Here is a 27,329-nt window from a genome sequence, read left to right on the forward strand (position 1 = left end):
CACTCTTCCCAACTCCCCTGTCTCAAAAGCAGAGAGAAATAGAAATCATGCAAGTCATAATGAGTCACTCACTGCACATAGCACGATTCCTAGGACAACAAAGTTTGGAACAGCTGTTTATTTGGACTGCGTCAAAGTGAGGCTGGCAAACCCTGAAAGGTCTAGGACGATTAACACACACAGCAGCCACCTGATTATAGTCACAGAAGTCAAGTAAGACGAGTGTTACTTTGACCGATTCCTGTTTTTGTCTTGTTCTGTGTTTAAGTTTATGGGACTGACACAATGTACTGAGCAAGCGATAATATGACACAAACAGATCCAACTCGATGAAAAGGTCAATGCGATCGTGGTTGTCATGCCCTATAACTTGGATAAGTCATAGCTACCTATTCAACATCCCTTAATTACATAAGATTTAAAGTAACATACATTTCCCACTCGCCCAAAACACACACACAAAGGTACTGGTTGATAATTGCTAACACCCTCCAGCATCAAATTCAGAATCTCTGAAGTTCTATTTTCACACACAGAACTAGCTGAACCTCACTCCTTCCTTAATCTCCACCCCCACTCCCCGCAATATCTTCAGAGACGATACCTACTGTTCCTATAAATGCATCCTTTCCAAATATATCATTTAAACCTGAGCCCTTGACTCATTCAGAAGTGGGTGTCCTTTTTAACATAAAAAAAAAGAACTGCCACTTATTTCTAAAAGTCTTTTCCATGATTTCTTCCAAAACTGCATTATTAGAGGCCTGAGGAATACTGCAGTTGGTTGGAAGCTAGAAGAGCTTGTGGCTGACCCCGGTTGGGTCACTAGATCCCACTAGATCCCAGAGCACTACTAATTTTAATTCCCACGTGTAGAGCTAGAAGCAACCTCTGAGTATTGCAGGGTATAACCAAAAGCCAAAACAAAAATGTTTAAAGCGGGCATATTACAAAGACAATTCTATTGTCTCTAGATATTATTACTATACTATTTCTCTTTCTTTCTTATGTCGCATAAATGAGTAAGATTCTTCTTTGCCTAAGGGTCAGGAGGTCCAGAGGAGGGTAGGAAACTCACCAGAAAGAGTGGTGAGTGCATTATTGAAGGGTGTACTAGGACAATGATAGTGGGAACAGATCACTCTGGACAAGAACTCAATGCAGAGGGGGGAAAAAATGACATGCAAGGCACCCCTCTTTTAACAATAGTGCAAGATAAGTGTTAAATAGGAAAGAGAGAGCGAAAGAGAGAGACAGACAATCATTTTGCCTGCTCTAAAGACAATCAGGTGAGGGTTGGAAGGGAGACACCAATGGCAGGAAGAGAGCATTGGTGATGGATGGTGTTCATTGTATGACTGAAACCTAAAAATGAATAATTTTGTAACCATAGAGCATAAGTAAAGCAATTAAAAAATAGAATAACTCTGATACAAAGTATAGTTATTAACTAGTTAAGAAGCTTCTTTCCTTTCACAATGCAGCAATTCTTACATAAGCACATTTTGCAACTGTTCTGTTTGGCATGAAAACTTACACTTCAGGCAACAGAATTTTTGTAAAAGTCATATGACAACTTCCTGGTGTTTTATCTTAATTACCATGCTACTCTTAACTTTTTAATAAAAAGAATCCCATTAACTTTGCCTACATGCTTCAGGATTTGGTCCTCCTTTCCATAAAGAAACAATTTTAAGAATTTATCATTTGTCATGCGATATATTCCAAAACCCTTAACAATATAGGGTATGTTTTTGTATAATGTTGAATTTTATACACAGATCTCCACCGTCAATTTTAAGAGTAAAATGCCAGGTAATTTGTCAGTAGGCTAAGCTAATTTAGGAATAGGTGGAAGAATTATAGTTTGGAAAATAAATGTTCTGATAGACAAAAAAAAAAAAAAAAGAAAAAAAAAAGAAAAAAGCTCAAGATTATGGAAAAGAGATTATACTTGAAAAATGAGGAGTGCAATGGAAAAAAGCAAGAATCCATGTGAAGACAGCTTTTCACTGCCGATTTCACTACCAGTTCCCAATTAGAGTCCCCTTCAGCTAGGAAAGCCATGTTTGCATATGCTGACTCTCATATAGAAAAAAATCTGGAACAAAGAAAATGTCAAAAATTGGCTTCAGTAATGAGCAATTTAATGATACCACCTGTGACTCGGAGGGCACTGTGTAGCCTGGAAAGTCATATGTGGGAAGCGATTCTTTTTTATGTGACCCCGTTCTATGTCATCTGCTAAATACCTCAATGTAACTCTAAAATTCACAGGACACAGATGAAAGAAAAAGCAACCATCGAACCTCAAAATAAGCAAAATAAAACCCTTTTTCTTTATACTATGTTAGAAAAATCACTGTCATGATTAAAAAATAATTTGGTTAGAACAAAATGTGGCCCATTTACTACAACTTTGTTTTGAACTGAGGATGGGACCTTGCTGTGTCTTGCTTAGCAAAATATCTGTGAAACAGCATCGATATCACCCAGGAGTTCCTTAGAAAAGCAAAATACCAAATATAATGAGTGATACATGGAAAACAATTATTATTTCAATGATGGTGATAATCTGTTATCAGTTGAATAGGAAAAGTTGCTTGGATATTTAGTGTCTCAGGAGTCAATAAACATTGAGAGTAAACAAATCCTCAAATGTTCCACTTTATTTTCTGTTAAAAGATGAATAAACTTTTAGTTATACTGTTTAAATTTTTTCCATATTTTTCCAAATACACTAATAAATTTTAACTCTTACATCTAACCAGCATCTGCTTAGAAATCGATATGCTCTAATTTATAATATTTTATTAATGCAATGAATTCTGCTAGTAATCAAAGTAAATACTAAGATTGAGATAAACTAGTGACAAATCTCAAAGTTAAATTAAAAAATATAATCTTAGGAGTTATTAACATTGCCTTAGATAAGATTGAATAAATCATGATTACAAATAAAATCTCTTTGGAGATTTGCTTGCCATTTAAGTCAAAAGGATGCACTGACAGAAATTTATAAAGAAACATTTTAATACTTATAACTTCCAAGTGCATGATATTGACAAATGAATGAGTTCTGGGTCCTGTGTATAAAATATAAAATTTTTTTAAAAAGCCTTTGAAAGTAGAACTTACAAAATCTAAAATATTTCACAAAGGTTGAAATTGCTTTACAATACAATACTCGAAAGTCTGCCTGTTTAAATGGGACCCAAGTTCAAATAAGTTAGTAGAAATAAGAAAAACAAGTTGATCTGTTCATACTGATTTCAATAATCTGCTATATAAAAATCATCACTATTATTATATTTTAGTGAAAATTGACCAAAACTAATTTATTTTTGGCCAGGTTAGATTCCCTGCGTATGTCTATTTATAATTTCAAAAAGATATCAAATATCCAAAGATATTTAAGATATACTAACTTTACTCAAATTATAAAATGTTAAAAAACAAACAAATGCAAATTCTAAGATAAAATATTAAAGAAGATTTATAAATACTGGAACTAGGCAAAGTGCTCAAAAACACAAATGATTAGACTTCTGACAAATTAAAGACTTGCTCTGTAAAAGACTCCTACTCATACTAAGAAAATACTGGAGAAAATATTCAAAAACCAAACACAGGGGATTGCATCTAAAATATTTGAAAGTTTCCAAGTGAAAGGTTTTTTTTTTAATCAGTCCAACTAGAAAAATGACAAACATGACAAATACTCCCTACTAAAGAGGGCACTTATAGATGGCTATAATCTAATAATATTATCAAACATATAAGTTATTAGAAAATATAAAAATTACAAAGACAACAAAATATCATTACTATAAATCAGAACAACGAACATTAAATGAGAGAAAGAGAGGGAAGGGTGGCTGATACAACTTGATGGCAAAGATACAAATCAACTGGGATCCCTTCATGTTTCTAGTAGAAATACAAAATATCATAAAAACTATGAAAATAGCTGGGTGCTTTCCTACAAAGTTAAGCATCAATTTGCCAAATGCCTAGCAATTAAACTTTCGAACATTTTTTCTGAAAATAAACTCCACGCCTTAAATGTTTATATCTTATCTTTAGTACATACAAGGAACAAAACCAGGGCCTTCCACAAAGAGATTTTGTTGTTATTGTTTTTACTGGTTTTATTATTGTTTGCAAAGCCAATTGTGCTCAGGGCTTATTCCTAGCTCCATGTTCAGGAATCTCTCCTGAATGGGTCTCACAGAACCACTGGGCATTCCATTATGTTCCATACATTCAACAGAAAATTACTATTCAAAAAGAAAACAAGAATTTTAATTGTTAATGGTGCAACTTGGACAATTCTTAAGGATATTATGTTGAACGCATTTGTGTAGGTAGGGAGAGGAGGAGCACCAAACTCAAAATAATAAAATTTTTATCTTGTATAACATTCTAATTTTTATTTTAAGTAGAGAGATGGAAAATATATTACTGATTGACAAAGTTTAAGGATGTGGAGAGAGAAAACTGTGTAAATAAAGATGTGGGAGCTGCTATTTTATTGGAACAGTTCTATATCTTCACTGTGGTAGCAATTATATTAATATACTTATAAAATGATAAAACAATGTAAACAAACTGTTGCAGAAAAACTCTGCTGAAATTTGAACCAGGTCAGTAGTTTAACCAATATTAATTTCACACTTTTGACACTCCAGTATAGTTAAGTATAGTTAAGCTAAGTATATTTGGAGCAAGCTCAGTTAAGCATTTATGGACCCTCTTAATTTTTGTTTGTTTGTTTTTGGGCCACACCCGGTGACGCTCAAGGGTTACTGCTGGCTAGGCACTCAGAAGTCGCTCCTGGCTTAGGGGTCCATATGGGACACTGGGGATGGAACCAAGGGGCCGTCCTGTATCAGGCACATGTAAGGCAAATGCCTTATCGCTGCACTATTGCTCTGGCCCCGTCTTGATTTTATTTTTGTAAATTTCCTGAATCAATAATTATCTGAAAATACGATATTTTGTTTGGGGTCCCACCCAGTGGCACTTGGGGGTTATTTCTGGCTCTACATTCGGAGATCACCCTGGCATGTAGAGCCATGGATCATTTGGGAATCACATGAAGTGTCAGGAATTAAAACCCCTGGTAGGCCACATGTAAGGCAAGCACTTTGCCTGCCCTACCATCTCTCTGGTTCCTCAAAATATCTTTTAAGGGAATGGAGAGATTAAAGAAGTGTTAAAGTACTTGCCATGCACACAGCTGAACTCTCCCTGGCACCCTATTTAATCCCCAGAGTACATCCAGATGTAAGCCCTGAAATCCTGAAAAGAGAACCAGTGTAAATTCTGACCACCCTCAATATGACCCCAATATAATCTGTTCTTGCCTAATAAATAGTCAATTCTTAAATTCACTATAATTGTCAATGTCCTCTAACTTCAAATGCTGAATATGCTGCAAGAAGAATTCAGGGGGTTTTTTTGGTTGATTGGTTTTAGTTTTTTATTTTGTTTTGTTTTGTTTTTTTTTATTTGTTTTGGTATTTGGGCCACACCTGGCAATGCTTGAGGATTATTCCTGGCTCTGCACTTAGAAATCACTCCTTGTTGTGCTTGGGGGACAGAATGGGATTTCAGGGATCAAACCTGGTTCGGCAGTGTGCAAGGCAAGAGTGTTACCCACTGTACTATCTCTACAGCACTTTTGTTTGTATTTGGGACACGCCCCAAAAGATATTCATGACTTAGTCATGACTCTCAGGGATCACACCTGGAAGTGTTCCAGAGAACATTATGGGTGTGTGGAATCAAACTGACAGAAATGTAAGAACTAAAACATGTTTAGTTAATAAATAAATGACAATATTTGTGAAACTTGAGACTTTGGAATAAAATAAGTCAAAATCAAAAGTAAAGATAGAAGAATAAGTACAATGGGTAGGGTTCTTGCCTTGAACATGGCCAAACCAGTTGCCATCCTAGGCACCATAATGTCCCCTGAGTCCATCAGGAATAAACATCCAGGGAAGTGGAGGAAAAAGGTGGGGAAAGAAAAAGGGAAAGGAAAAAGCAGGAAAATGAAAGGAGACAGAAGGGAAAAGGAGGAGGAAGAAGAGGAGACAAAAAAAGGAGGAGGAGGAGAATAGTAAGGTGAAGGAGAAGAAGTTGGAGAAGGAAGAGGAAGAGAAGGGGGAGAGAAGGGGAGGAGGAGAAAAAGAGAATATAAAGAAGAGGAGGAGGAGGAAGATGAGAACAACGACAACAACAAAGACGACATTAGTTTCATGCTCTCCAATAGAACTCTACACAAAATTTCTGGTCTTTCTAAAATTTAAGAATAGTCACATTCTTCTACCTATTAGTCTTTAGTCATTTTGGTGAAGACAACACATAAGTACTTTTTCCTGATGATAAAATTCCTCATTTATAGAGACTAAGTATTAATTTGGTGAACAATAGTGGCACATCTTAAGCTTTAAAAAAATTGATGTTGAAAGTTAATGGCCCACAAAATCATATGCAGCTAAACAATAAAAGACAAACTGTATATTGAAGATTGAGCATAAATTGACATCTCTAATGGAGTTTTCCTTTCTAAACTCAAGACCACTCCATTCTCTAAATAAATTAAAAACTTTATTCTCCAAATGAATAAAAGCCTATTTTAGTGATCAAAAAAAAGACAATTAAGGTAATTTCCTCATCAAACATTTTCATATTCCTAATCAGTGAGATATCTATGAAAATAAAAAGAAACTAGTGATGCTCCAAGTATGGGTGTCAGGTGCTCAGCAGATTAGATTTGCTCATTCTAAACAAGACAGTTAAAAGTTTTTATACAACCTCCAAGAAAAAAAAATCGGGAAAAAAGCCTTTGGCCCAGAGGCTAATGACTCAGAATTTCACTTGCCTGAATTTTTCTCAGCAGCATTTGTTCACAAAGGTGATGTACAGGAACAAAAACTAGAAATCCTCTGTGACTTTCCACCTTCAATCATAATTAAGATTCCTCTTTGGTAAAAGAAAGGTCTGAGGAGATGTGATGGGTGAGTCAACAAGTTATTTCATAAGAAAATGGATATTTACAATGCCTAGACAGACTCCTCCCATATCTTTTCTAATATCTCCAATACAGCCACATTACTGGAATCACCTTCATCAGCCTCATAATTTGAGGGGGAGAAATAGATGGTACCAAGACCAGACAGTCGTATATTCATTTGATGGAAATAAAAAATGATCAGACTTGAATACCAAATCCAAAGTCAACGACAACAGAATTGATACCCAATCTACAACAAAGCTGTACAAGTGGGGGGAAGAGTTGAACTAATATTAAGGAGGGTAAAGGAGAGAGATGTGGAATGCATGCTAGGAATAGGGGTGGAGGAAGGACAACACTGGTGGTGGGAATGCCCCTCATTCATTATCACGATGTGCCTTAAATATTACTGTGAAAGATATGTAATTCACTTTGACCACAATAAAAATTTAAAAAAAATGAGTATACAACTAAATTATCCAGGTTCATATAAAGCTAAAGGCCTGCATAATAGGTTTCAACTCAAAATACCAGACGCAGTTTTCAGGAAGATTAACATACTTAACTTCAATGGACAGAGTAACTGGTGCATACAACTATAAGGAAATTAATGAAGGGCAGGGATATAGTAGCATGTGGGTAAAGAAGAAACATGCTAGGCAGATATGAAGGTCCACATAGCCCCAAAACACTGCTCGTTGTGGGTCCTGGAAATCTCTAACTGCAAGTTAGAGAAAAACTACCCCCTTCACCTTCACATTAAATTAATAGCCTGGTTGGCTGTGTAGCACTGGCAGTGGCTCATACCTCCTAAGAACCACCACAGAGGGGATTTCCTCCTGAAAAACAGATCTTAGATGTAAGGCATAGATGTACCCAGTTATCTGCTTTGTTTAAGAATAAAACCATATGCTCAGCACAGTAGAGAAGGAAGATTAAGGATAGATCTTTGCTAAAGCTCAAGCCATCCCAGTTTCCTTTGTGGGAAATATAAATACAGTTCTGTTTGTGAGATTATCTCTTAGATGAATGTGCACTGTGTTTACTGTTACAAAAACCTAAATGCAGAATTAATTTTTTATGTTAGTGTGGTACAGGTGGTATTTATAAAGTGCATTTGTTCATAATTAAATATAACCTGAAGATAATTACTTATCCTTAATGAAAATACATCATATTAATAATACTGAGAAACATTATTTCATTGCTTGATTTGTATATCTTTTTTTGACTTGCAAAGTATATGCAAACCTTCAAGGTCATCTATACAGAAAGTCTGTGTGTATTGGGTTCTAATTATCACATTTTCACATGACAGACAGAAAATTGATTCAATGGAAGTGCTAAAACACACCTAACTAAATAGTCCATCCCTTTGTTCCATGCATGTAATAGCAAATTGAAATTGAAAAAAAAGATAAATGAAATTCTCAAATTAGAAGAAAAAAAAGTAGAGCATTAGTTGTTTTTTTGTTCTTTATATTAATATATCTTATGTTTGGACTCCAGTAGACATCACTTTTGCTTTCAAATCTTAAAGCTGCTAATATGTTTTTTTTTCTTCTCATTTTGAAAGTTGTTTATGCTATTAGTAAATGGTATGTCCATTCCTCAAACCATCTGAATTTTAGGAGGGGAAAAAAATCCCCGCAGCTGTTTGATGCCCAAGAATATGATCACTTAGCAGTCAGATGAAAGAAGAAAAAAGGCAAAGGAGACAGATCAAGAGCAGAGCGATATTGAGCTTCTGCAGGCTAGCATTTACCTCTCACAATAAAGAGAAATTTATGCTCATTAGATCCCAGGACTCTTCTTGCCTTCAGCTTATAGTAAACTGGAAATTGCCTTATCATTTCCTCTCTGAATTAAGGATCAGAGTTTAATGTGTTCTATTCCTTCTCTACTAGACTATTATTAAAATTACCACCCCCTTAGCTCATTCATACAAACACTCTAATGGGGTGGGGAAGATAAGAACACCCAAAAGTAAAGATGTTATTAACCAGAAAAACAAGAAGTTATAAGAAATTTCTGCTCATGTTATTGATCTAATGGGTTTACTTGAAGATGTAGTTATTAAGGAAGCTAAGAATAAATTTTCTATAAATAGTATCTAGCAATATCTGAACTAAAAGTTTAGTTTGATAATACGAATAACCTACTTATTTACTAAGCTTTTTTACTTAAATACCTAGACCTTTAAAATGCTGATTTTGAGTAGAAAAACCTGAGTCTAGTGGAGGTTGATTAACTTTTCCTGGAATTTAACTATGTAAAACTCATGAGAACTGAAATTCAAGCTTTTCTTTACTGTTATACTCTGAAACATGACACAGAAACATTCTAATATAGTTTTCTATTTAAAACAAAATTTATAATATTTATTGTTCTAATAAACATCAAAGACCAATCAAGCCTTATAAATTACTCCTCGTAAACAAGTGACTGAAATTCTGCAACAATTATAATGAATAAAGAATGAATGAAAATATATATTTAGCGTGGAGTTTTGCCTTTTCAGAATTTTTCAGTCTTCTGTAAAAAAAAAAAAAACCCAAAGGAAATAAGGCTGCTTACAGATATTCAAAACAAAAGAACCTGAATTCAAAATACTGATGAGCGCCTCCTATAGGATAATTATCACCACAAGAACAGAACTTACTCTATAGTCAAAGATAAGTTTACTTGAGAACGAAAGAAACAATTCTCCTTTTCTGTTTTCCTTTAACAACCATGAATGCAAAATTGAAATTGAATATGTATCCTCAAACAGCAGCTTAATATTTGTGATTTTAAAATTAAAGCAATGGTCACAGAGACTGGGTTAGTATCTCACTCACTTCAAACCAGCTTGATGAGAACTAAACTAAATTCTCTGAGAAGCTTCCACAATATGAGTTGTTTTCTAGGTGGTGGTGGCAGCAGAAGTTGGAGCCTAACCTAAACCAAAATGCCCATCAAGTCATTTTAACGCCCTTTGAAAAGGAGGAAAGGTCAGAATCTCTTTCCCATCACTGCAGAGAATTCTAGAGGAACAGAGTTTGGTACAGAGCTCAGTGACAAAGGGCAAATGAATCTACTGATACAAAAAGAGTAGGCTAGATATATCTTTTAATCTTCAGATTCTTCCCTGCCTTCGTGAATCACTGATATTTGACTTTATTCTGAGTCTACACCTGGGCCAAGTGCAGAAAAAAAAAAAGTAGAGCATTCAGGTATGACATACAACTTCTGTGCTTTTGGAATTTTTGTTATGACTGCTAACACTCCAAATCCAAGTTTCTTTCTCATTCTGGTTGGATATGGATGGAAAAGTTACTTCTAATTCTAACACAACAGAGATGCTAACTTGTAACTTGAACATGTAAACACAAGTGGGTGAGGCTAGAGAGAGTGCAGTGGGTAAGGCACTACTTGCTTTGCATGCAGTTTTTCCTGGTTCCCAGCATTCCAGATAGTCACCTGCGCACTGCCTGGGGTTATTCCTGACTTCAGAGCCAGGAGTAAGCCGTGCACATCACTGAGTATGCATCTTTCCCCTGCCCCATCAAAGAAAAGAAACACAGTTAGTCATGAGAACTAAAATCAGCTATTTAATCACACTTCATTATCTTTGATCTAAAAAAGGAAGAAAAGCAAAACTTCCCACTCCTCGTTGCAATGAGGATTAAACTAATACATAATGTATCCTCAAATAGAACGTGCATGCCAATTAAGCAGACAGTACAGAAAAATGTTATTATAACTTAATTTTCTTCTGACTGTTCACAAATGCCCTTTCTCTGTTCCACATACTTGGTTCAGAAGACATATTTGACTTGTAATGGACAATGTAACAGCAGAAGAGACTCATTGATAGGCAAAAGCCATAGGAAACAGTGCACAGTTATTTTAATCTGCTGCTTGCTTCTGCCTTGTAGAAACATATTTCAAAGTAAAGTCTTCATAAGACTAGAGCCTTGACTAACTGACCAAAGAAGAGCCTCAATGGACTTTACGTTAGCATACTGTTAGGGGAAGAATATGCTGCTGTTTTCAAACATTATATGCTGGGTCACTGTCTCCCACAGGGATGGGATGTGTGGTCACAATTTAATCTGGTGAAAAAATTGATCACCAGATTAACCACAACCATCTGCAATATAAAAATAACAGTTGTAATAAAGCATGATGGATGTAGAGAGACAGTACCAGGGAAAAAGCCTTTCCTTGCACAGACAAACCAAGGTTCAATTCTCACCACCACATATGACCCCACAGGAATCTCCACAGAAAGTGATCCCTGAGCACAGAGCCAGTAGAAGCCCTGAGCATCTCTGGATATGGCCAATTAATAAAGAAACCCAGGTTTAATCCCGGGCATTCTATATGGACCACTGAGCCTACCAGGAGTAATTTCTAAGCTCAGAGTCAGGAGTAGCAGCTGGGTGTGCCCTCCCCCCCAAAAAAAAAATCAAGGGCGGGAGGGTGTAATCAAAATCTATCACTTTCAGTATTATATAGCACACTACTTTAATAAAACAACTTTTATGACAGAGTACTCACTAATCCTCAAGATTGATTTAACTTTTACAGTTATAGAAAAAGCTAAATAAAAATAACAAATGTACCTAATAGAATTTCTAATGATGCTGACAATAATAAAAAAGACAGTCAATCAAAGAAAAGAAATCACTCGCCCCATCACCATTCTTATATACTGTTTTAGTTGCTTACATTTTCTTCATCCTGTAATAAGCAGGGTTCATAGTTAAAGGGTTGACTTGTATATTGTGTTAGGCTAATGACTATGATCAGCAGATTATAAAAAGTAACCAGAAATAAAAAGTAACCAAGACCAGATTTTATGGATGAATTTTCTATTTGTCAATTCTTCATAATAAATGTTACCACTGCCAAATGCCAAATTACTATCAGATATGCCTAAATGGAACATGTGTGCTGGAAAATGGCAATTATTCAGAACTAAGACCAGAAGTAGAAACCAGGGCATAAGGAGGCACAAAGGCCCATTAGGCCAGTCTTTTTACCAAGAACATGGAAATGTCTTCACTTATTTTTCTGGCCTTTATCCCATTCATTAGTTTTGACAAGGCATGAAAGAGGGTCAAAACTGCATCACTCCCAATAGAGTTGAAGTGGATTACATAAAATACTTAACAAGGGTTGTCTGTCTACTTGGGATTATTTCCTTTTTCCTGTTTCAAAAAAAGTAAAGAAGGTAAAAGGTTTCCCAACTCGGCTTTTTGAAATTTCCTGTGTTATTTTACCAAGCATACAAGCTAATAAGCACAATAAAACACTTCAGACCCATCTTTTACTCTTTAGAGCATTTTAATGTGTTGACCATTTCCAAATCTAATCTAAACTTGAATCATCAATATTGTGCATGGCTCTTTGAAAACATAGATTTATTATAAATGTTGCAAACAAGTTCTTAAGCTTTCAATCTAAATAGCTTATAATAGTTCCAAAAGTCTGATGAATTTGGTAACTGCCAACTCGGAGGAAGATACTATGAACAACAGTGTGAAGTGGGACTTTGGATTCAATTTTGTACCATTCCTTTTCCTTCACAAGGATTTTCTAATAAACAGTTGCTGAACTGAATACATGTCAATGCGCTTCAGGAACCTTAAGCTGTTGTGTTTGTTTCAAATTGCCAAACATCTGTATTGTCACCCCGTTGTCGCTCAGTGTTTCGGACCCTGCAATAATACTTTTCATTCATAAGTGGTTTGGATAAAAGGACAGGAAAACAATATATAACTTTTTAAAGAGTATTATGAACATGTATGTCTGTGCCTATATGTGAGTACATATAAAATTATATATGTATATAATAGCTTTGTAACTGTATATAGTTAACTATAATCAAGTCTAGCAACAATTTTAGGAGGGTTGACTATTAGCATTATTTTCCAGCGATTAAGTTACGGCAAAGAAATTTAATAAAGTTAAAGCATTTTGAAGCAATTTCGAAAAATTTAATTGGCCCCCTTTTAGAATGGCTATGCCACTCATTTATGAATGCAGATATAAACTTTACTGATTGTAAATCCCAGGAGGAGGACAGTGATCAAGAAGGATTTAATCTTCCTTGAAAGGGGACTATTAATTAGGAGGCGACTAAAAAAAAAAAAAAACATCTGAAAATAGAAGCACAATATTTGCTGTGAAATAAACGAGAACATTTTAAATACTCAATTACCCAAACCAGGTATTTTGCACAGGCTGCTAATACCCAGGAGAAGATGGGTGCATAGAAAAAAGTTACAAAACCTAGCCTTGCTTCCAGCAGCAGCAAAAGAAACGAATGCTAGGAGCGAGCGCACGTACGCAATGGCTCAAAAGTGCTGATCCAAGAGAGCGCAAGGGGCCCCAAAGGCCGGTGGAGCCAAAAACCCCAAATTCCGGAAGTCAAATGAGCCTAAAGTTAATCCCACCCCCGCCCTCAGAAGCAGCAGCCACTTCAAGTCACGGGCGGAGTCAAGTGAGATGGGCGTGGCCTGATAATGGGGGAGGCCATCTCGGGACAAAGCTCGTTCTGGATTGGTCGGGAACGCCGAGAGGCGGGACTTGAGCGCTTCAGAAGCGCCTCGGGGCGTGTCCTCAAGTTCCGCCAAAAGAACTAGCGGCCGGGTTTAGCGCGCCTGAGGTGAACCTCGGCCGGGGAAGACCCGGCTGAGGGCGCGACGCCATTACCTGCGCTGGAAGTCCGGGGCGAAGGGCTTCAGGTACGGGTCGATCTCCAGAAGCCGGGCTAGGTCGGGCACGTCCGCCAGCGCAGACGCCAGCGCCTCCTCAGAGCGGTCCGCCTCAGTCCTGGGAGCCGCCATCTTGCAGAGCAGCCCGAGTAGCCGAGGCCTGAGAGAATCGAGCGGAGCCGGAGCGGGAATGAAGAGGAGGAGGAGAGGGCGGAGCCGCGCCTGGACGCCCCAAGGCCGACGGAGAAGATCGGGTGCCCTTGAGAGAGAGCGGGGCGACCGAGCCTAGTTGCACGCACACTGGAGGCCTCTCTGCGAAACGCACCCACGGGCCCCTTTTGACCACGGTCTCTCCGCCCTGCCCGACCCAGCTGACCGCCTGCAGCTCCAGCGACCCGCCCCGGGCCCCGGGCACCGCTACCTCTGGCTCGCCGCCCTCTGGCCCCGCTCCACTCTGGACTCCGAGCCCGCCCCTTGTGTTTCTAAACCTCCAAACACCGACGAGCGACTCCTTTCCAAGCTGGGGGTGGGAGGCCTTGATTTTATTTATTTATTTTTCCTGTCAAAAGACAGAGATTGCTCTCCCTCAGAATCTTCTCTGCCCAGGCAGCCTTTCAGACCAAGTCAGTTCCAAGGTGACAACTTTTCTCAGCGGGCCTCCAAAGAAGTCGTTGTCACTCGCTAAGCTGCCACAGCAATCCTGTGTGTCGTCCCCCCCCCCACCCCCCATTTCTATTGGGTCCCTCAGAATCAGGATTCCGATTTGGTCCCAGGGACACACAGTTCTGGTGGATTTGGGGCAGGACTCAACCTGCTTGCTAACCGCTGAGATATGAAACCATGCTCTTTTTTTTTTTTTTTTTTTTTAATTGCAAAAGCCCATGGTGTTGCTTCCTTGCAAGCTGGGGAACATGAAAGGGTTAAGGAAGCTTTTCTGCTTTGGTTTATAGTAGTGGTAACACACTTGACAACAGTTCAAGCATGCTTGAAGAGATAAGTGGTCTAGGAGAGGCTTGAAACCAGACTGCAGCTGTACCCCGCTTCCTACTAAGTTTGATTCGCAGAGTCGGGGCCACAAAGCAAGGGGAACATTTCTTCTCTGACACTTGGCTCAAGCATGCTTTAATTTTGGGAGGCTTCCTCCCTCAGTAGGACTTTTTTTTTTCCTTTCCAATAAGCTGGCTTCTAGCTCAAAGGTTCATTTTTTTTCTGGAAGCTATGCACAGCGAATTGGACTCACCAGCTGGGGATTTTTCTTTTATTTATTTTAGGCCCATACTCGGAAGTTTTCAGGTTTCTTTGGCACAGTGCTGGAGATTCCACTTAATGCGGTCTAATGCAAGTCCCTAAATTGGCTCTGGTATATCCACACTGCTTTGTACAAAGCTCTGATTTGAGGATATCTCTAAGGGACAAAACAGGTTTGAAAACTCACGGTGAGCTGCAGAGGAGCAAGAAGCTCATCAAACCCTAGAGACCTTAAGTTTTAGAACATTGAAAATGTTTTATAAAAAAAAATTAAAAAATAAAATGTTTATCGAGTTGATAAAGTTCTTGAACAAAGTTATCTAGAAACAGTAACTTTTAAAGTATGTATTTAAACAACATGGTTACAAGGTTATTTGTAATACAGTTGGCTTTGTTTTCCCCCAAAGTGCAACGTTGTTCATGGTCGAGTTTCAGTCATACAATGTACAACACTTCATCAGCGCCACCAAAGACCCCAGCTTTCCTCACCCCTCCCCCCTAATCTTTTAGACACTGATTTGCAATATACTTGCTTTATATCATGCCTATCACTTTATTTCCTTTAAGCATCCCAACTCTTGTCCAGAGTGATCAGTTCCAGTTATCATTGTCACAGTGTTTCCTTACCTGCCCTAACTGTACTCCCCCACTATTTGTAGCAAGCTTCCAACCTTCGATTTATCCTCCTGGCTCACATCTCTATTATCTCTGGATACTTTTAACATTTTATTTTAGGGTAACACTCAGAAGTTCTCAGACCTTACTTTGGCTTCCTCCATGCTGGAAAATCCACTTGAGTCCAGTCTAATGCAAGTCCCTAAACTGTCCCTGGAATAATATCCACAGTGCTTTGTAGAAAACTCTGAGACCCTATTACTATCTTACTTTTAACATCTCACAAATGAATGAGATTGTTCTATCCTTCTCCCTTTCATAAAACTCAGCGTAATTAATGCTATCCAATTCTATCATGTATAAGCAAATTTCATGATTTCATTTTTTCTAACAGCTGCATAATATTCCATTGTGTAAATGTACCATAGTTTATCAATCATCTGTTCCAGGGCACTTGGGCTGTTTCCAAATCCTGGCTGTTGTAAATAGTGCTGGGATGAACATAGGAATGCTGAGGGCTTTTCTGCTTTGTTTCTGAGCCCCAAGGGTATATTCTTAAAAGTAGTATTTCTGGATAATATGGAAGCTTATTTCTAGTTTTTTGAGGAATGTCCAAATGAAACAATTACTTTTTAAAGTGTAAGAGTGGAGAACTTGACAATCTAAGAAGGCATAGATAGAAAGATGGCATCACACAGATTACTGTTGAGTAATAAAACACTGGATACTCAAGAGGCATGTACCCTGTGAACCTACAGATAGGTATCTGTAATTGAGAGCTTTTCTCAAAATTCTGCATTTCTGTCACTGCTTACTGAAATCTGTACTATTTTGATTAAAAAATCTAAGCAGACTTGCTTCAAAATTTGACCTTAAATCAATCTTGTTATCATTTTTCACTTTTTTATGTAGGCCACTATTTCAATGGAACTGTACTGTAACAGGTCCCCTTCCTCTAGTCTCTTGTCACCTCTTATGTGTGCCAGTGTTCTGTGGATCCTCAGACAAATGATGGAACTGAGTTTAAAGTTCCTAGAGACTTAAACAGTGTGGTGTGGTAACTCCAACTTTACCGCAAACTAAGTGTAGAGGTGCTATTGCTGCTGGTGGGAGGACTATAAATAGTAAGGTTCTGTGAAATCAATTTAAATGAAATGCTGGATCAGTTGGAGTTAAGTGTACTGTACATTCCTTACCATTCCTAAAAAGGCTTGTATCATCTAGTACCTCATTAGCTTTCCTTTATTTTTGTCATTCTCTGTCTTTACTATTCTGTAGTCACATTGACGTTCTGCAAAATCATGGAGGGTTTTTTTTTTTTTTTTGGTGAAGAGGGGCTATATTTTTATTTTGCTTTTGATAGTTTCAGGCCTTTCATTTGCCTTTCTGCTACAGATTTTTTTTCTCCCATTCTGATTAAAGCTTGTTCTATTTTAGTATTCATTAAGGTCTCAACATAAATATCAAAGTATCTCTAAAGAGATTGTGGTTCTGTCTTAATAGATTCTTCATGGGGCCTGAGCAATGGCACAACAGTAGGGTGTTTGCCTTGCATGCAGCTGACCCAGGATGGACCTTCATTCAATCTCCCAAGTCCCATATGATCCCTTGAGCCAGAGCGATTTCTGAGCACAGACTAGGAATAACCCCTGAGATTCATCAGGTGTACCCCAAATACAAAAAAAAAAAAATAGATTTTTTAGTATCCTTTATTTTACAACATCTCTCCTATGCAATTTAACAGAATCATAAAATTTCATAAGATGATAATTTCTGGGCATTTATTCATTGATCTCTTATTCTCAAATTCAAGAGGGCAAGAAACTGTCCTAAAGAGTTCACTAGTGAATTGTATTTAATCTCAGGTACCAGCTAGTTTTTTCGGTACTGAGAGTAAGTGATATCTAACACTAGTCTTAGTTGCATAAAACTTAACACCAGCAGAGAATATGTAATAAACAATTACCAAGTAAATGAATAAGTAACAAATGTTTTTAATACAAAAGTTTTAAAATTCAATTATAGGGCTCGGAGAGATAGCACAGCAGCATTTGCCTTGCAAGCAGCTGATCCAGGACCAAAGGTGGTTGGTTCGAATCCCGGTGTCCCATATGGTCCCCCGTGCCTGCCAGGAGCTATTTCTGAGCAGACAGCCAGGAGTAACCCCTGAGCAATGCCAGGTGTGGCCCAAAAAAAAAAAAAACAAAAAAAAATTCAATTATAAATAACAATAGAAAAAAAATTTTTTTTTGGTTTTTGGGCCACACCCGGCAGCACTCAGGGGTTACTCCTGGCTATCTGCTCAGAAATAGCTCCTGGCAGGCACGGGAGACCATATGGGACACCAGGATTCAAACCAACCACCTTAGGTCCTGGATCAGCTGCTTGCAAGGCAAACGCCGCCATGCTATCTCTCCAGCCCCCACAATAGGAAATTTAAGCTAATCAAATATGTACTTTTATTCTGCTCGTCAAGGATAGCCTTGTAAAACTATTATTTAAACTTTAGTATAATGACAAGGAACAAAGCATGAGAAGAAGCACATTTCAAGTAAAAATTTTGTGCAATGACAGAAATGAGTTGATTTTCTCACAGCAAAGTAAAAATCCATCAACTTATAGTGAAATATAGGAAGGAAATTGGATACCAAGAAGGAAATAGAGCTTTAAACTGATTAGATAGTCCTGTAAGTGTGATAGGATGTTATCAAATTATTTTTATACAGAAAGCAGAAATAGTGATAGTGTGGAATTTCATTTTGTTATATATATATATATATATTTATATATATATATATATATGAGGTTTTTGGGTCACACCGGCAGCGCTCAGAGGTTACTCCTGGCTCTATGCTCAGAAATCGCTCCTGGCAGGCTGGGAGACCATAAGGGGATGCCGGAATTCGAACCACCTTCCTTCTGCATGAAAGGCAAATGCCTTACCTCCATGCAATCTCTCCAGCCCCTGTTTTTTAATGTTTCTCTTTGGAGTACTGGGTTACAAAAATCTAAGCAGAGGACAATTAGATTAGATTATCATTATACTGTATTGGAAGAAAGGATGGCTTAATTTTTAAAAAATTGTAATTAGAAGGTATCAAATAATAAATTCTTAAATATTCCAAATTTTTCTTTGTTACTAAAACTATTGCAACAAAGTACCACACAATAATAGCTTAAAACAAGGCTGAAATAAAGAGGCCATCTTGATTAGTTCTTTGAGCATTTTTTTTTTTTTTGGATTTTGGGCCACACCCATTTAATGCCCAGGGGTCATTCCTGGCTATGCACTCAGAAATTGCTCCTGGCTTGGGGGGACCATATGGGACTCCAGGTGATTGAACAATGGTCCTTTCCTTGGCTAGCGCTTGCAAGGCAGACACACCTTACCTCTAGCGCAACCTCGCCAGCCCCACTTTGAGCATTTTCTGAAAATGAGTTTGTACCATTCTTATCTATCTCATTTATCTTTCCCATTGTTATTGAGATTGATATCTTGAATTACTATAATTATTGTTACTTTTATGCATACACTGACCTAACACCACTCTCACCACCAAATACCTGTTTCCCTCCAATATTCATATTGACTCACCAGATAAACTTAGTCTGTAGACCAGCTCTACAAAACTGGCCTTACAAGTTACCTTTGGCCAGTTACCTTTGGCCTTATCTATTCCTTTTCAAGTGAATATAAAGCATTTTTAGCTTTCCTTGGTTTATTTGAGGACTTATCCAGTAGCATTCTTCTTCACATGGCATTATCACTAAATTATCTTCCACATGATATTTTAATAGTCACAAGTCACACTGATTTAAAGATTTACCATGTTTTCATATATGATATGCTTCTCACAAATTATCACAATCATGTTTCCAAACAAGATCACATTATGAAGTATTGGTAGTTACCAGAGCTACTTCAACATAATTTTTTTTTTTTTTTTTTGGTTTTTGGGCCACACCCAGTAACGCTCAGGGGTTACTCCTGGCTATGTGCTCAGAAGTTGCTCCTGGCTTGGGGGACCATATGGGACACCGGGGGATCGAACCGCGGTCCGTCCAAGGTTAGCGCAGGCAAGGCAGGCACCTTACCTTTAGCGCCACCGCCCGGCCCCTACTTCAACATAATTTTTATTTTGCTTTTTGAGCCACATCCGGCGGTGCTCAGGGTAACTCCTGGCTCTGTGCTCAGAAATCATTCCTGGCAGACAAGGGGGACTATATGGGATGTTGGTATTTGAACCACCATTCATCCAGGATCAACTGCTTACAAGGCAAATGCCTACTGTTGTGTTAGCTCTCCAGACCTACATCAACATACATTTTAAAATAACACATTTTAACCCTCAAATGGAACACCAAAGAGAAAAAATATTTCATAAATAGAGGGCCAGGTTTGACAACTAATTGAATATTGAATCAAAAGGAATTTAGACTAAGCTTTCTAAGACTGAAATAATTCTGTTTTTGAAACAAATGAGTTACATTGGAAGAAGAAAAGTTTTCAAGAAAACAAATCCTGAATAACCCAATGGAAGTATGCAGTTAACATATATATTGGGTATAAATTAGAAATTGAGATAGTAAGTAGAAATGTATTTCTATGGATAAATAATATTGGCAAAAAATGTATTATCAATTTTCTATCTTGTCATATTGATACCTGTTTTCCAATACAATTTCTGATATGCCTTCATAGGTGACATATTTTATTCTAATCAATTCAACTTGTTTTGTCATTCTTTTAATTGTAATATAAAGCCAAAATTTATTTGGTACATGCTGCAATAGTGATTGACTTTGAAAACATGCTAAGTAAAAGAAAAGTCACGGGACCGGAGAGATAGCATGGAGGTAAGGCGTTTGCCTTTCATGCAAAAGGTCATCGGTTAGAATCCCGGCGCCCCATATGGTCCCCCGTGCCTGCCAGGAGCAATTTCTGAGCCTGGAGCCAGGAATAACCCCTGAGCACTGCCGGGTGTGACCCAAAAACCACAAAAAAAAAAAAGTCACAAAAAAAAAGTCACAAAAGACTACATACTTCTTATTACATTTTCATGATGAACTATCCATGTCTATAGATAGAGTAAATAGAGCATAATTTTCCTATGCCTATAAATATATAGATATTAGAGGGTTATTTTTGGGGGGGGGGGTTTTGGGCCACACCTGGCAGTGCTCAGGGGTTACTCCTGGCTGTCTGCTCAGAAATAGCTCCTGGCAGGCACGGGGGACCATATGGGACACCGGGATTCGAACCAACCACTTTTGGTCCTGGATCAGCTGCTTGCAAGGCAAACGCCGCTGTGCTCTCTCTCCGGGCCCCGATATTATAGATTATTACTGGTAATGAAATTTGGGGGGGAATGATGCAACTTTTAAAAAATATTGTTATCGGGACCGGAGAGATAGCATGGAGGTAAGGCGTTTGCCTTTCATGCAAAAGGTCATCGGTTAGAATCCCGGCGCCCCATATGGTCCCCCGTGCCTGCCAGGAGCAATTTCTGAGCCTGGAGCCAGGAATAACCCCTGAGCACTGCCGGGTGTGACCCAAAAACCACAAAAAAAAAAAAAAGTCACAAAAAAAAAGTCACAAAAGACTACATACTTCTTATTACATTTTCATGATGAACTATCCATGTCTATAGATAGAGTAAATAGAGCATAATTTTCCTATGCCTATAAATATATAGATATTAGAGGGTTTTTTTTGGGGGGGGGGTTTGGGCCACACCTGGCAGTGCTCAGGGGTTACTCCTGGCTGTCTGCTCAGAAATAGCTCCTGGCAGGCACGGGGGACCATATGGGACACCGGGATTCGAACCAACCACTTTTGGTCCTGGATCAGCTGCTTGCAAGGCAAACGCCGCTGTGCTCTCTCTCCGGGCCCCGATATTATAGATTATTACTGGTAATGAAATTTGGGGGGGAATGATGCAACTTTTAAAAAATATTGTTATCGGGACCGGAGAGATAGCATGGAGGTAAGGCGTTTGCCTTTCATGCAAAAGGTCATTGGTTCGAATCCCGGCATCCCTGAGCCTGCCAGGAGCGATTTCTGAGCATAGAGCCAGAAGTAACCCCTGGCCTGCCGGGCTGTGACCCAAAAACCAAATATATGTATATATATATATATATATATATATATATATATATACATATATATATACATATATTGTTATCATGATTGTATGATTTGATGGATAAATTAAAGCCTTTTGAAATTATACTTTCAGTAGTCCAATTATTCGTTAATAACACCACAGTAAAACTATTTTTAAACTAAAAATAAGATTTTAAGTATAAAATATATCAAATATAATTTTAACAGAATATATGAAACTATATACCAGATGCTAATAATCATTAGAAAAAAGGCAATTGTTTCCTTTTGAACTTCCTAGTTACCAGGCTGTGAGGACTAAGCCTTTATTTGCTCTAATTTCACTCCCCTACCCTGCCATTCCTTCTCTTTTTTCTTCTCCCCCAAATATTCTTTCCCTCTTTCACTTCTTTCACTTCTATTCTTTTAATTCTTCTTTGCCATGTTCTAAGAGAGTATCCTATTTTCTTCTTTAGGAATTATAAACTGGCTTATGTCCCTTCAATGTCAGTAGTTCTGTCTTCCAAACATTCTACTTTCTAGTTGTTAAATCACTTAAGGTTTTGTTGTTGTTGTTGTTGTTGTTGTTGTTATCCTATTCAATAACTCTGGTCTTGGGAAACATATCTATTAAGAAATAAAAACATGGAAAATTATAAAAATTTGAGGCAATTAGTCACTATAGATATAGGCTCAGATACTTATAAAATGTGACAGGGAAGGGAGAAGCAAGAACAAAAGTACAAAAAGCAAATAATAGGGCTGGAGAGATAGCACAGCGTTAGGGCCTTTTCTTTGCATGCAGCCAACCCAGGACAGACCTGGGCTCATTTCCTGGCATCCCATATGATCCCCTGAGCCTGCTAGGAGCAATTTCTGAGCACAGAGCTGGAAGTAACTCCTGAGAGCTGCTGATTGTAGGTAATATATATATATGTGTGTGTGTGTGTGTGTGTGTGTGTGTGTGTGTGTGTGTATTACATAACATTGTCTTAGACATGCGAGGGTGAAATAATTTTGTTTGCCTATGGCACAAATTTTAAGACTTATAAACATTTTACCTAAACTATAAATTAAAATGAATTAATACAACAGAAGCAATCACTCTAAATGTCACAATCTCCATAAGCCTCTTGGGACACCATGGAAGAGGAAACTTATTCTATCTTCAGATTCTTGTACCCTCTGACCTTTGTACTAGGGAAAGTGGAGAGTGTGTTGTGATGACTATACTCACAACCTGGAAACAAGTGTGAGATAAACAGCTTTTCCAGAAACAAGACTTAAGTGTTCTTTTATGATAAATATTTCAATTACTTTTGTGGTAAATTGAGTGAAAGTCAATGACTTAGAAGTGAAAGGCACTAACTTTTATACAAATCTTGAGAGTGTCTGGTTCTTTTCATTAAAACTTAAAACTATTCCCTCTAGTCTCAGGCCTATCTGAGAAAAATGCCAATTTTTATTCACTCAAAGTTACAAGCTTCCTTCATGCCTTCATATTATCTCTAGTGATTATTTTATATCTAAAATTTTCAGTACTTCTCAACTACTCCATATTAAAAAAATGTGCAGACTTTTTGGTAGAAAATCTTGTTTTAAAAAAAGGATCTGATAGCTGAGCTTATCTATATGGAGTTACTCTGAAAAGACTACAGTGATTCTTCAAAATAGCAACTAATAACAACAAAATGCTTTCTGCAATGTAGGCACTCTTCTCACCATTGTGTGTCAGAATGTGTGTATTTGTGTATAAAATCCTTAGTTAACCCTCTAAAATGTCATGAAACATATAAAATTGCATAAGGAATGCAGTTTTATAGTCATAAATCAGGATTTAAGTCCAAGTAAACCTTTTTCTGAGGCCATGCTCTTAAGTATTATTTTATATTGCCTCTAAGAATGACAAATTTAAGGCAAAATGGGAAAAATATTGTATTACTATATTAATATACCAGAATGAAACTAAGATCTTTGGAGACTTCCCACAAACAAATCAGTATAGAAAAAATTAAGGGGTATACATCTATTATGTAAAATTTAAGTAAATGAATAATGTTAAATACATATTTATTACAAATAAATTTTATAGAAATGTTTAGGTTATATTAATTTAATATAAAGTATGTTATCTTTAAAATATAAGTTTGGGGATAAAAGCCATGATAGCTATAGGAGAATATTTACAACTACCACCACAAACAGCATCTTTACATGTAGCAAGATAGCTGAAATAAAAACATATATCAAAGTCCTGATTCTCAGACTCTGCATGATACTGTTTTAAGGGAATAGATTCTTGGTAGCTATATATATGTTAGGGGTCTATTCAGATTGCATTGTAATGTGACCATTACAAATTATTTAAAGATAAAAAGTTGCTTAAAACATACTCATTAGGATTATCATTTTACTTTACTGCAGCCAAGCCTCTAGGAGCTGACACTGAGGCACATGAATTGCTTGAGCAGAGGTAAATGGTGGGACCATAGAACAATTAGGATGAATTCCAAGAAACCCAAAACCATGGAAAACTTGCTTACTCTCTATACTATTTTCTAAGGAGAGGTTGCTATGGTGACAGATGATGGAGCCTTTACCACAATCCCAGGCTGGCAGAAAGCAAGGCCTGGCCCATTGAACTCAGATGTCATCATGTCATGTGAATAAGCCCTCTGAGATTGTAGATTTTGGAGATAAAGTGTGGGTGAAGCATATAGGCCAAGAGATGAAAACTGACAAAATAAAATTACATTTCTCCATGAGAGTTGTCAACCAACTTGAAAAGATCTTGACCCCAACAATATTATCATTGAGCAAAAAGAGAAGCAGAGGTGGCCTTTCCAGAACTATACGGAACAGAGTACCTCAAGGCTGTTCTGAACACTACCTGCAAGAAGTATGACAATAAAAAAAACACTTTGCAAAGGATTATTTCATACAATCAGGAGGGACCAATATACCCTCTAATATCTAAGAAGGAAAATGCGAATGAAGAGGCAAAGTCAGTTGTATTTGAAAAGCCTGACTCTATGTGGAATTCTAGGAAAACAAAGAAGGAAAGATGAAACACAGAGACAGGAAATAATCTGATTTATTCAGCTCAAAATCGAGTAATACTGGCAGAGGGCAAGACACACATTCAAAGAAATTAAGACAGCAAAGTATAAGAAGAGAATCATTGGGGCAGGCGAGGTGGCGCTAGAGGTAAGGTGTCTGCCTTGCAAGCGCCAGCAAAGTATCAGGACCGCGGTTCGATCGCCGGAGTCCCATATGGTCCCCCCCAAGCCAGGGGCAATTTCTGAGCACTTAGCCAGAAGTAACCCCTGAGCATCAAACGGGTGTGTCCCGAAAAACCAAAACAAAAAAAAAAAGAAGAGAATCACAAGAATTACAAGGCGTGAGAAAAGAAAGAGTGGAGGCTGTGGTTGAGGGAACCAGAAACCTTGAATGGTAAAGCTGTAGCTTCTAAAAGTCGTTGATACTGAAGATACGAACTCCTATCCCACTGACTTATTTCCCATGGAAGAGCACTTTCCCTCAAGCAGCTGGCAGGTTTTGGAGCAAGATGTTAAAAGTATCTTTCCAAATATTTCTTTTGGTCCATTGGCAAGCGACCCTGTGCCACTCACACATTCATTCACTGTATTTCATTTAGCAGAAAGTCCTGATACTATCGCAGCTGCCACTGCCAGAACCAGATTCCTGTATGAGAGGAATCTATACTAAAGCCACAGGTGGTACTATAGAGGTTAGTCTGACTATAATTGGGGTACAGATTGACCCTCCCATTGGTCTACCTTGTACTGGGCAATCTCTGCTATATCCAATATGGTGGCAGACATAAAGTGGCAGTATGAAGGAGAAATGGTAAAATGTGGGTTAACTTTTCCTTAATAGGATTCTGTGATAGAAATAATAACCATTATGGTCACTGCTGGAAAACCATTGTTTTCAGGGACTGAACTTTTGTGTGACATATCAACAAATAGCTTAACTCAAGTTCATTGTTCTACTTTGTATATACTACTGTGTGAATCAATTGGTTGCATTTCAGGTTTCCACTTAAATTCTTGGCAGTAAATGAAGCATGTTGCTTCTTTAAAAAAATAAATAAAAGATAAAGACAAATTGTAGGTCCTACAGAGATGGTACAACAGATAGGGTTCTTGTACATATCACCAACCTGGGTTCTGTCCTCAGCACCACATGTGATTCTATGAGCACAAAGCCAGGAGTGAGCCGTGAATGCATCTCATGTGATCAAAAATCAAAAGAAAATTACAAGAGAGACAAATTTTAAAGCATAGGGAAGTTTGAACTGACTTAATAGGATGAGCCCATTGACGATAAAAAAAAAAAAGCTTTTCCTTCCTTTCCCACTTTCTTTTCTTAAACTGATTTTATAGTCTATAGAAGGACTCCTCCCATTTTTTGCTTGTTAGAATTTTTGCCCCCCCCCCTTTTTTTTCTTTTTTTTCTTTTTCCTTCACATAACTTGAACTATCTTGTTCTGCCTCACAAATTGAGAGGAAAATAATGGAGGGCACCAAGACCAAATAGGCATGTGAACATTGAGTAGAAATAAAAAATGATCAAACTTAAACACCAAATCTAAAGCCAACTACAATAGAATTGATACCCAATCTTCAACAGGCTAGACACAGAAGGGATCACTTATACTAGCAGCCCGGAAGACAAAAGAAGGGCATTATAGAATGCATGCTGGGAACTGGGGTGGAGGAAGGACAACAGTGGTGGTGGGAATGCACCTGATTCACAATCACTATGTACCTAAAATACTACTGTGAATGATTTGTAGTCCACTTTGGTCAAAATAAAAATTATTATAAAAAAAAAACCTTAAGCACAAAGTGTCTATAAAGGCCATAAAAAATGTCTACTTACTAAAGCAAAATAAGTTAGGGTTTTTATGCATAGACCCAGTCATAATATTGAACAATATATTGAAATATTGATCATATCAACATTAAATTCTACTCCTTTTGGTTTTGTTTTATTTTGGAAGGTCACACCCAAATGTCTCAGAGATTACTTCTAGCTTTGTGCTCAGGAATCACTCCTTGTAGGCCCCAGTGATAGGATGCTGCAGGTCAAACCCAGGTCAGCCGCATACAAGGCAAATGCCCGCCTTATGTGCTATCACTCCTGACCCTAAATTCTAATCTTAATTAATGGTTATTGATATTTTCAAATTTGAACTTATCTGAATAGTTTTTATGAAGTTCTATCATTTGAGAGTCATGTAATCTTAGACAAGTCTGTCACAGTATATTTCAGGTACATAGTAACAAAGAATTAGAGCCATACAAACCACTCGTGTTGACCTCCCTTCACCATACTTCTTAGCATGCCTCCCATACCTCCACTCTCTGGACTGCTAGGGTAACAGGTCCCTTCTGTGTATAGCTTCTTTTAGTCTAGTTTTCTTGATTCTATTGTCGTAGACTATGGTTTAGGTAAAAAGGTTTGACAATTTTTTATTTTCACTCAATGCTCCTGAGAACACTTGGCCCTAGGTCCCATCCACTTTATTTTTCCCCCTCAGTTTGTAAGAAGACATAGAAATATGAGAGAGCCAGATGATTCATATTCTATGGTTCTGTTA

General features: G+C 37.6%; 1 protein-coding gene and 1 pseudogene across 1 annotated transcript in view; one reads left to right on the forward strand and one right to left on the reverse strand.

Moving 5' to 3' along the window:
• The window catches only part of GBE1 (1,4-alpha-glucan branching enzyme 1), a 320,203-nt gene extending 306,258 nt beyond the window's left edge, over nt 1-13,945 (reverse strand). The window contains exon 1 of the mRNA XM_049785497.1: nt 13,730-13,945. Within this exon, the coding sequence (XP_049641454.1) occupies nt 13,730-13,863 (134 nt within the window). The 5' untranslated portion in view covers nt 13,864-13,945. The remainder of the gene's footprint in view (nt 1-13,729) is intronic.
• A 10,257-nt stretch (nt 13,946-24,202) lies between these two features.
• On the forward strand, nt 24,203-25,132 carry LOC126025720 (zinc finger CCHC domain-containing protein 17-like; annotated as a pseudogene).
• The last annotated feature ends 2,197 nt before the right edge of the window (nt 25,133-27,329 follow it).

Source organism: Suncus etruscus, chromosome 13, assembly GCF_024139225.1.
Source record: "Suncus etruscus isolate mSunEtr1 chromosome 13, mSunEtr1.pri.cur, whole genome shotgun sequence".
Taxonomy (NCBI): domain Eukaryota; kingdom Metazoa; phylum Chordata; class Mammalia; order Eulipotyphla; family Soricidae; genus Suncus; species Suncus etruscus.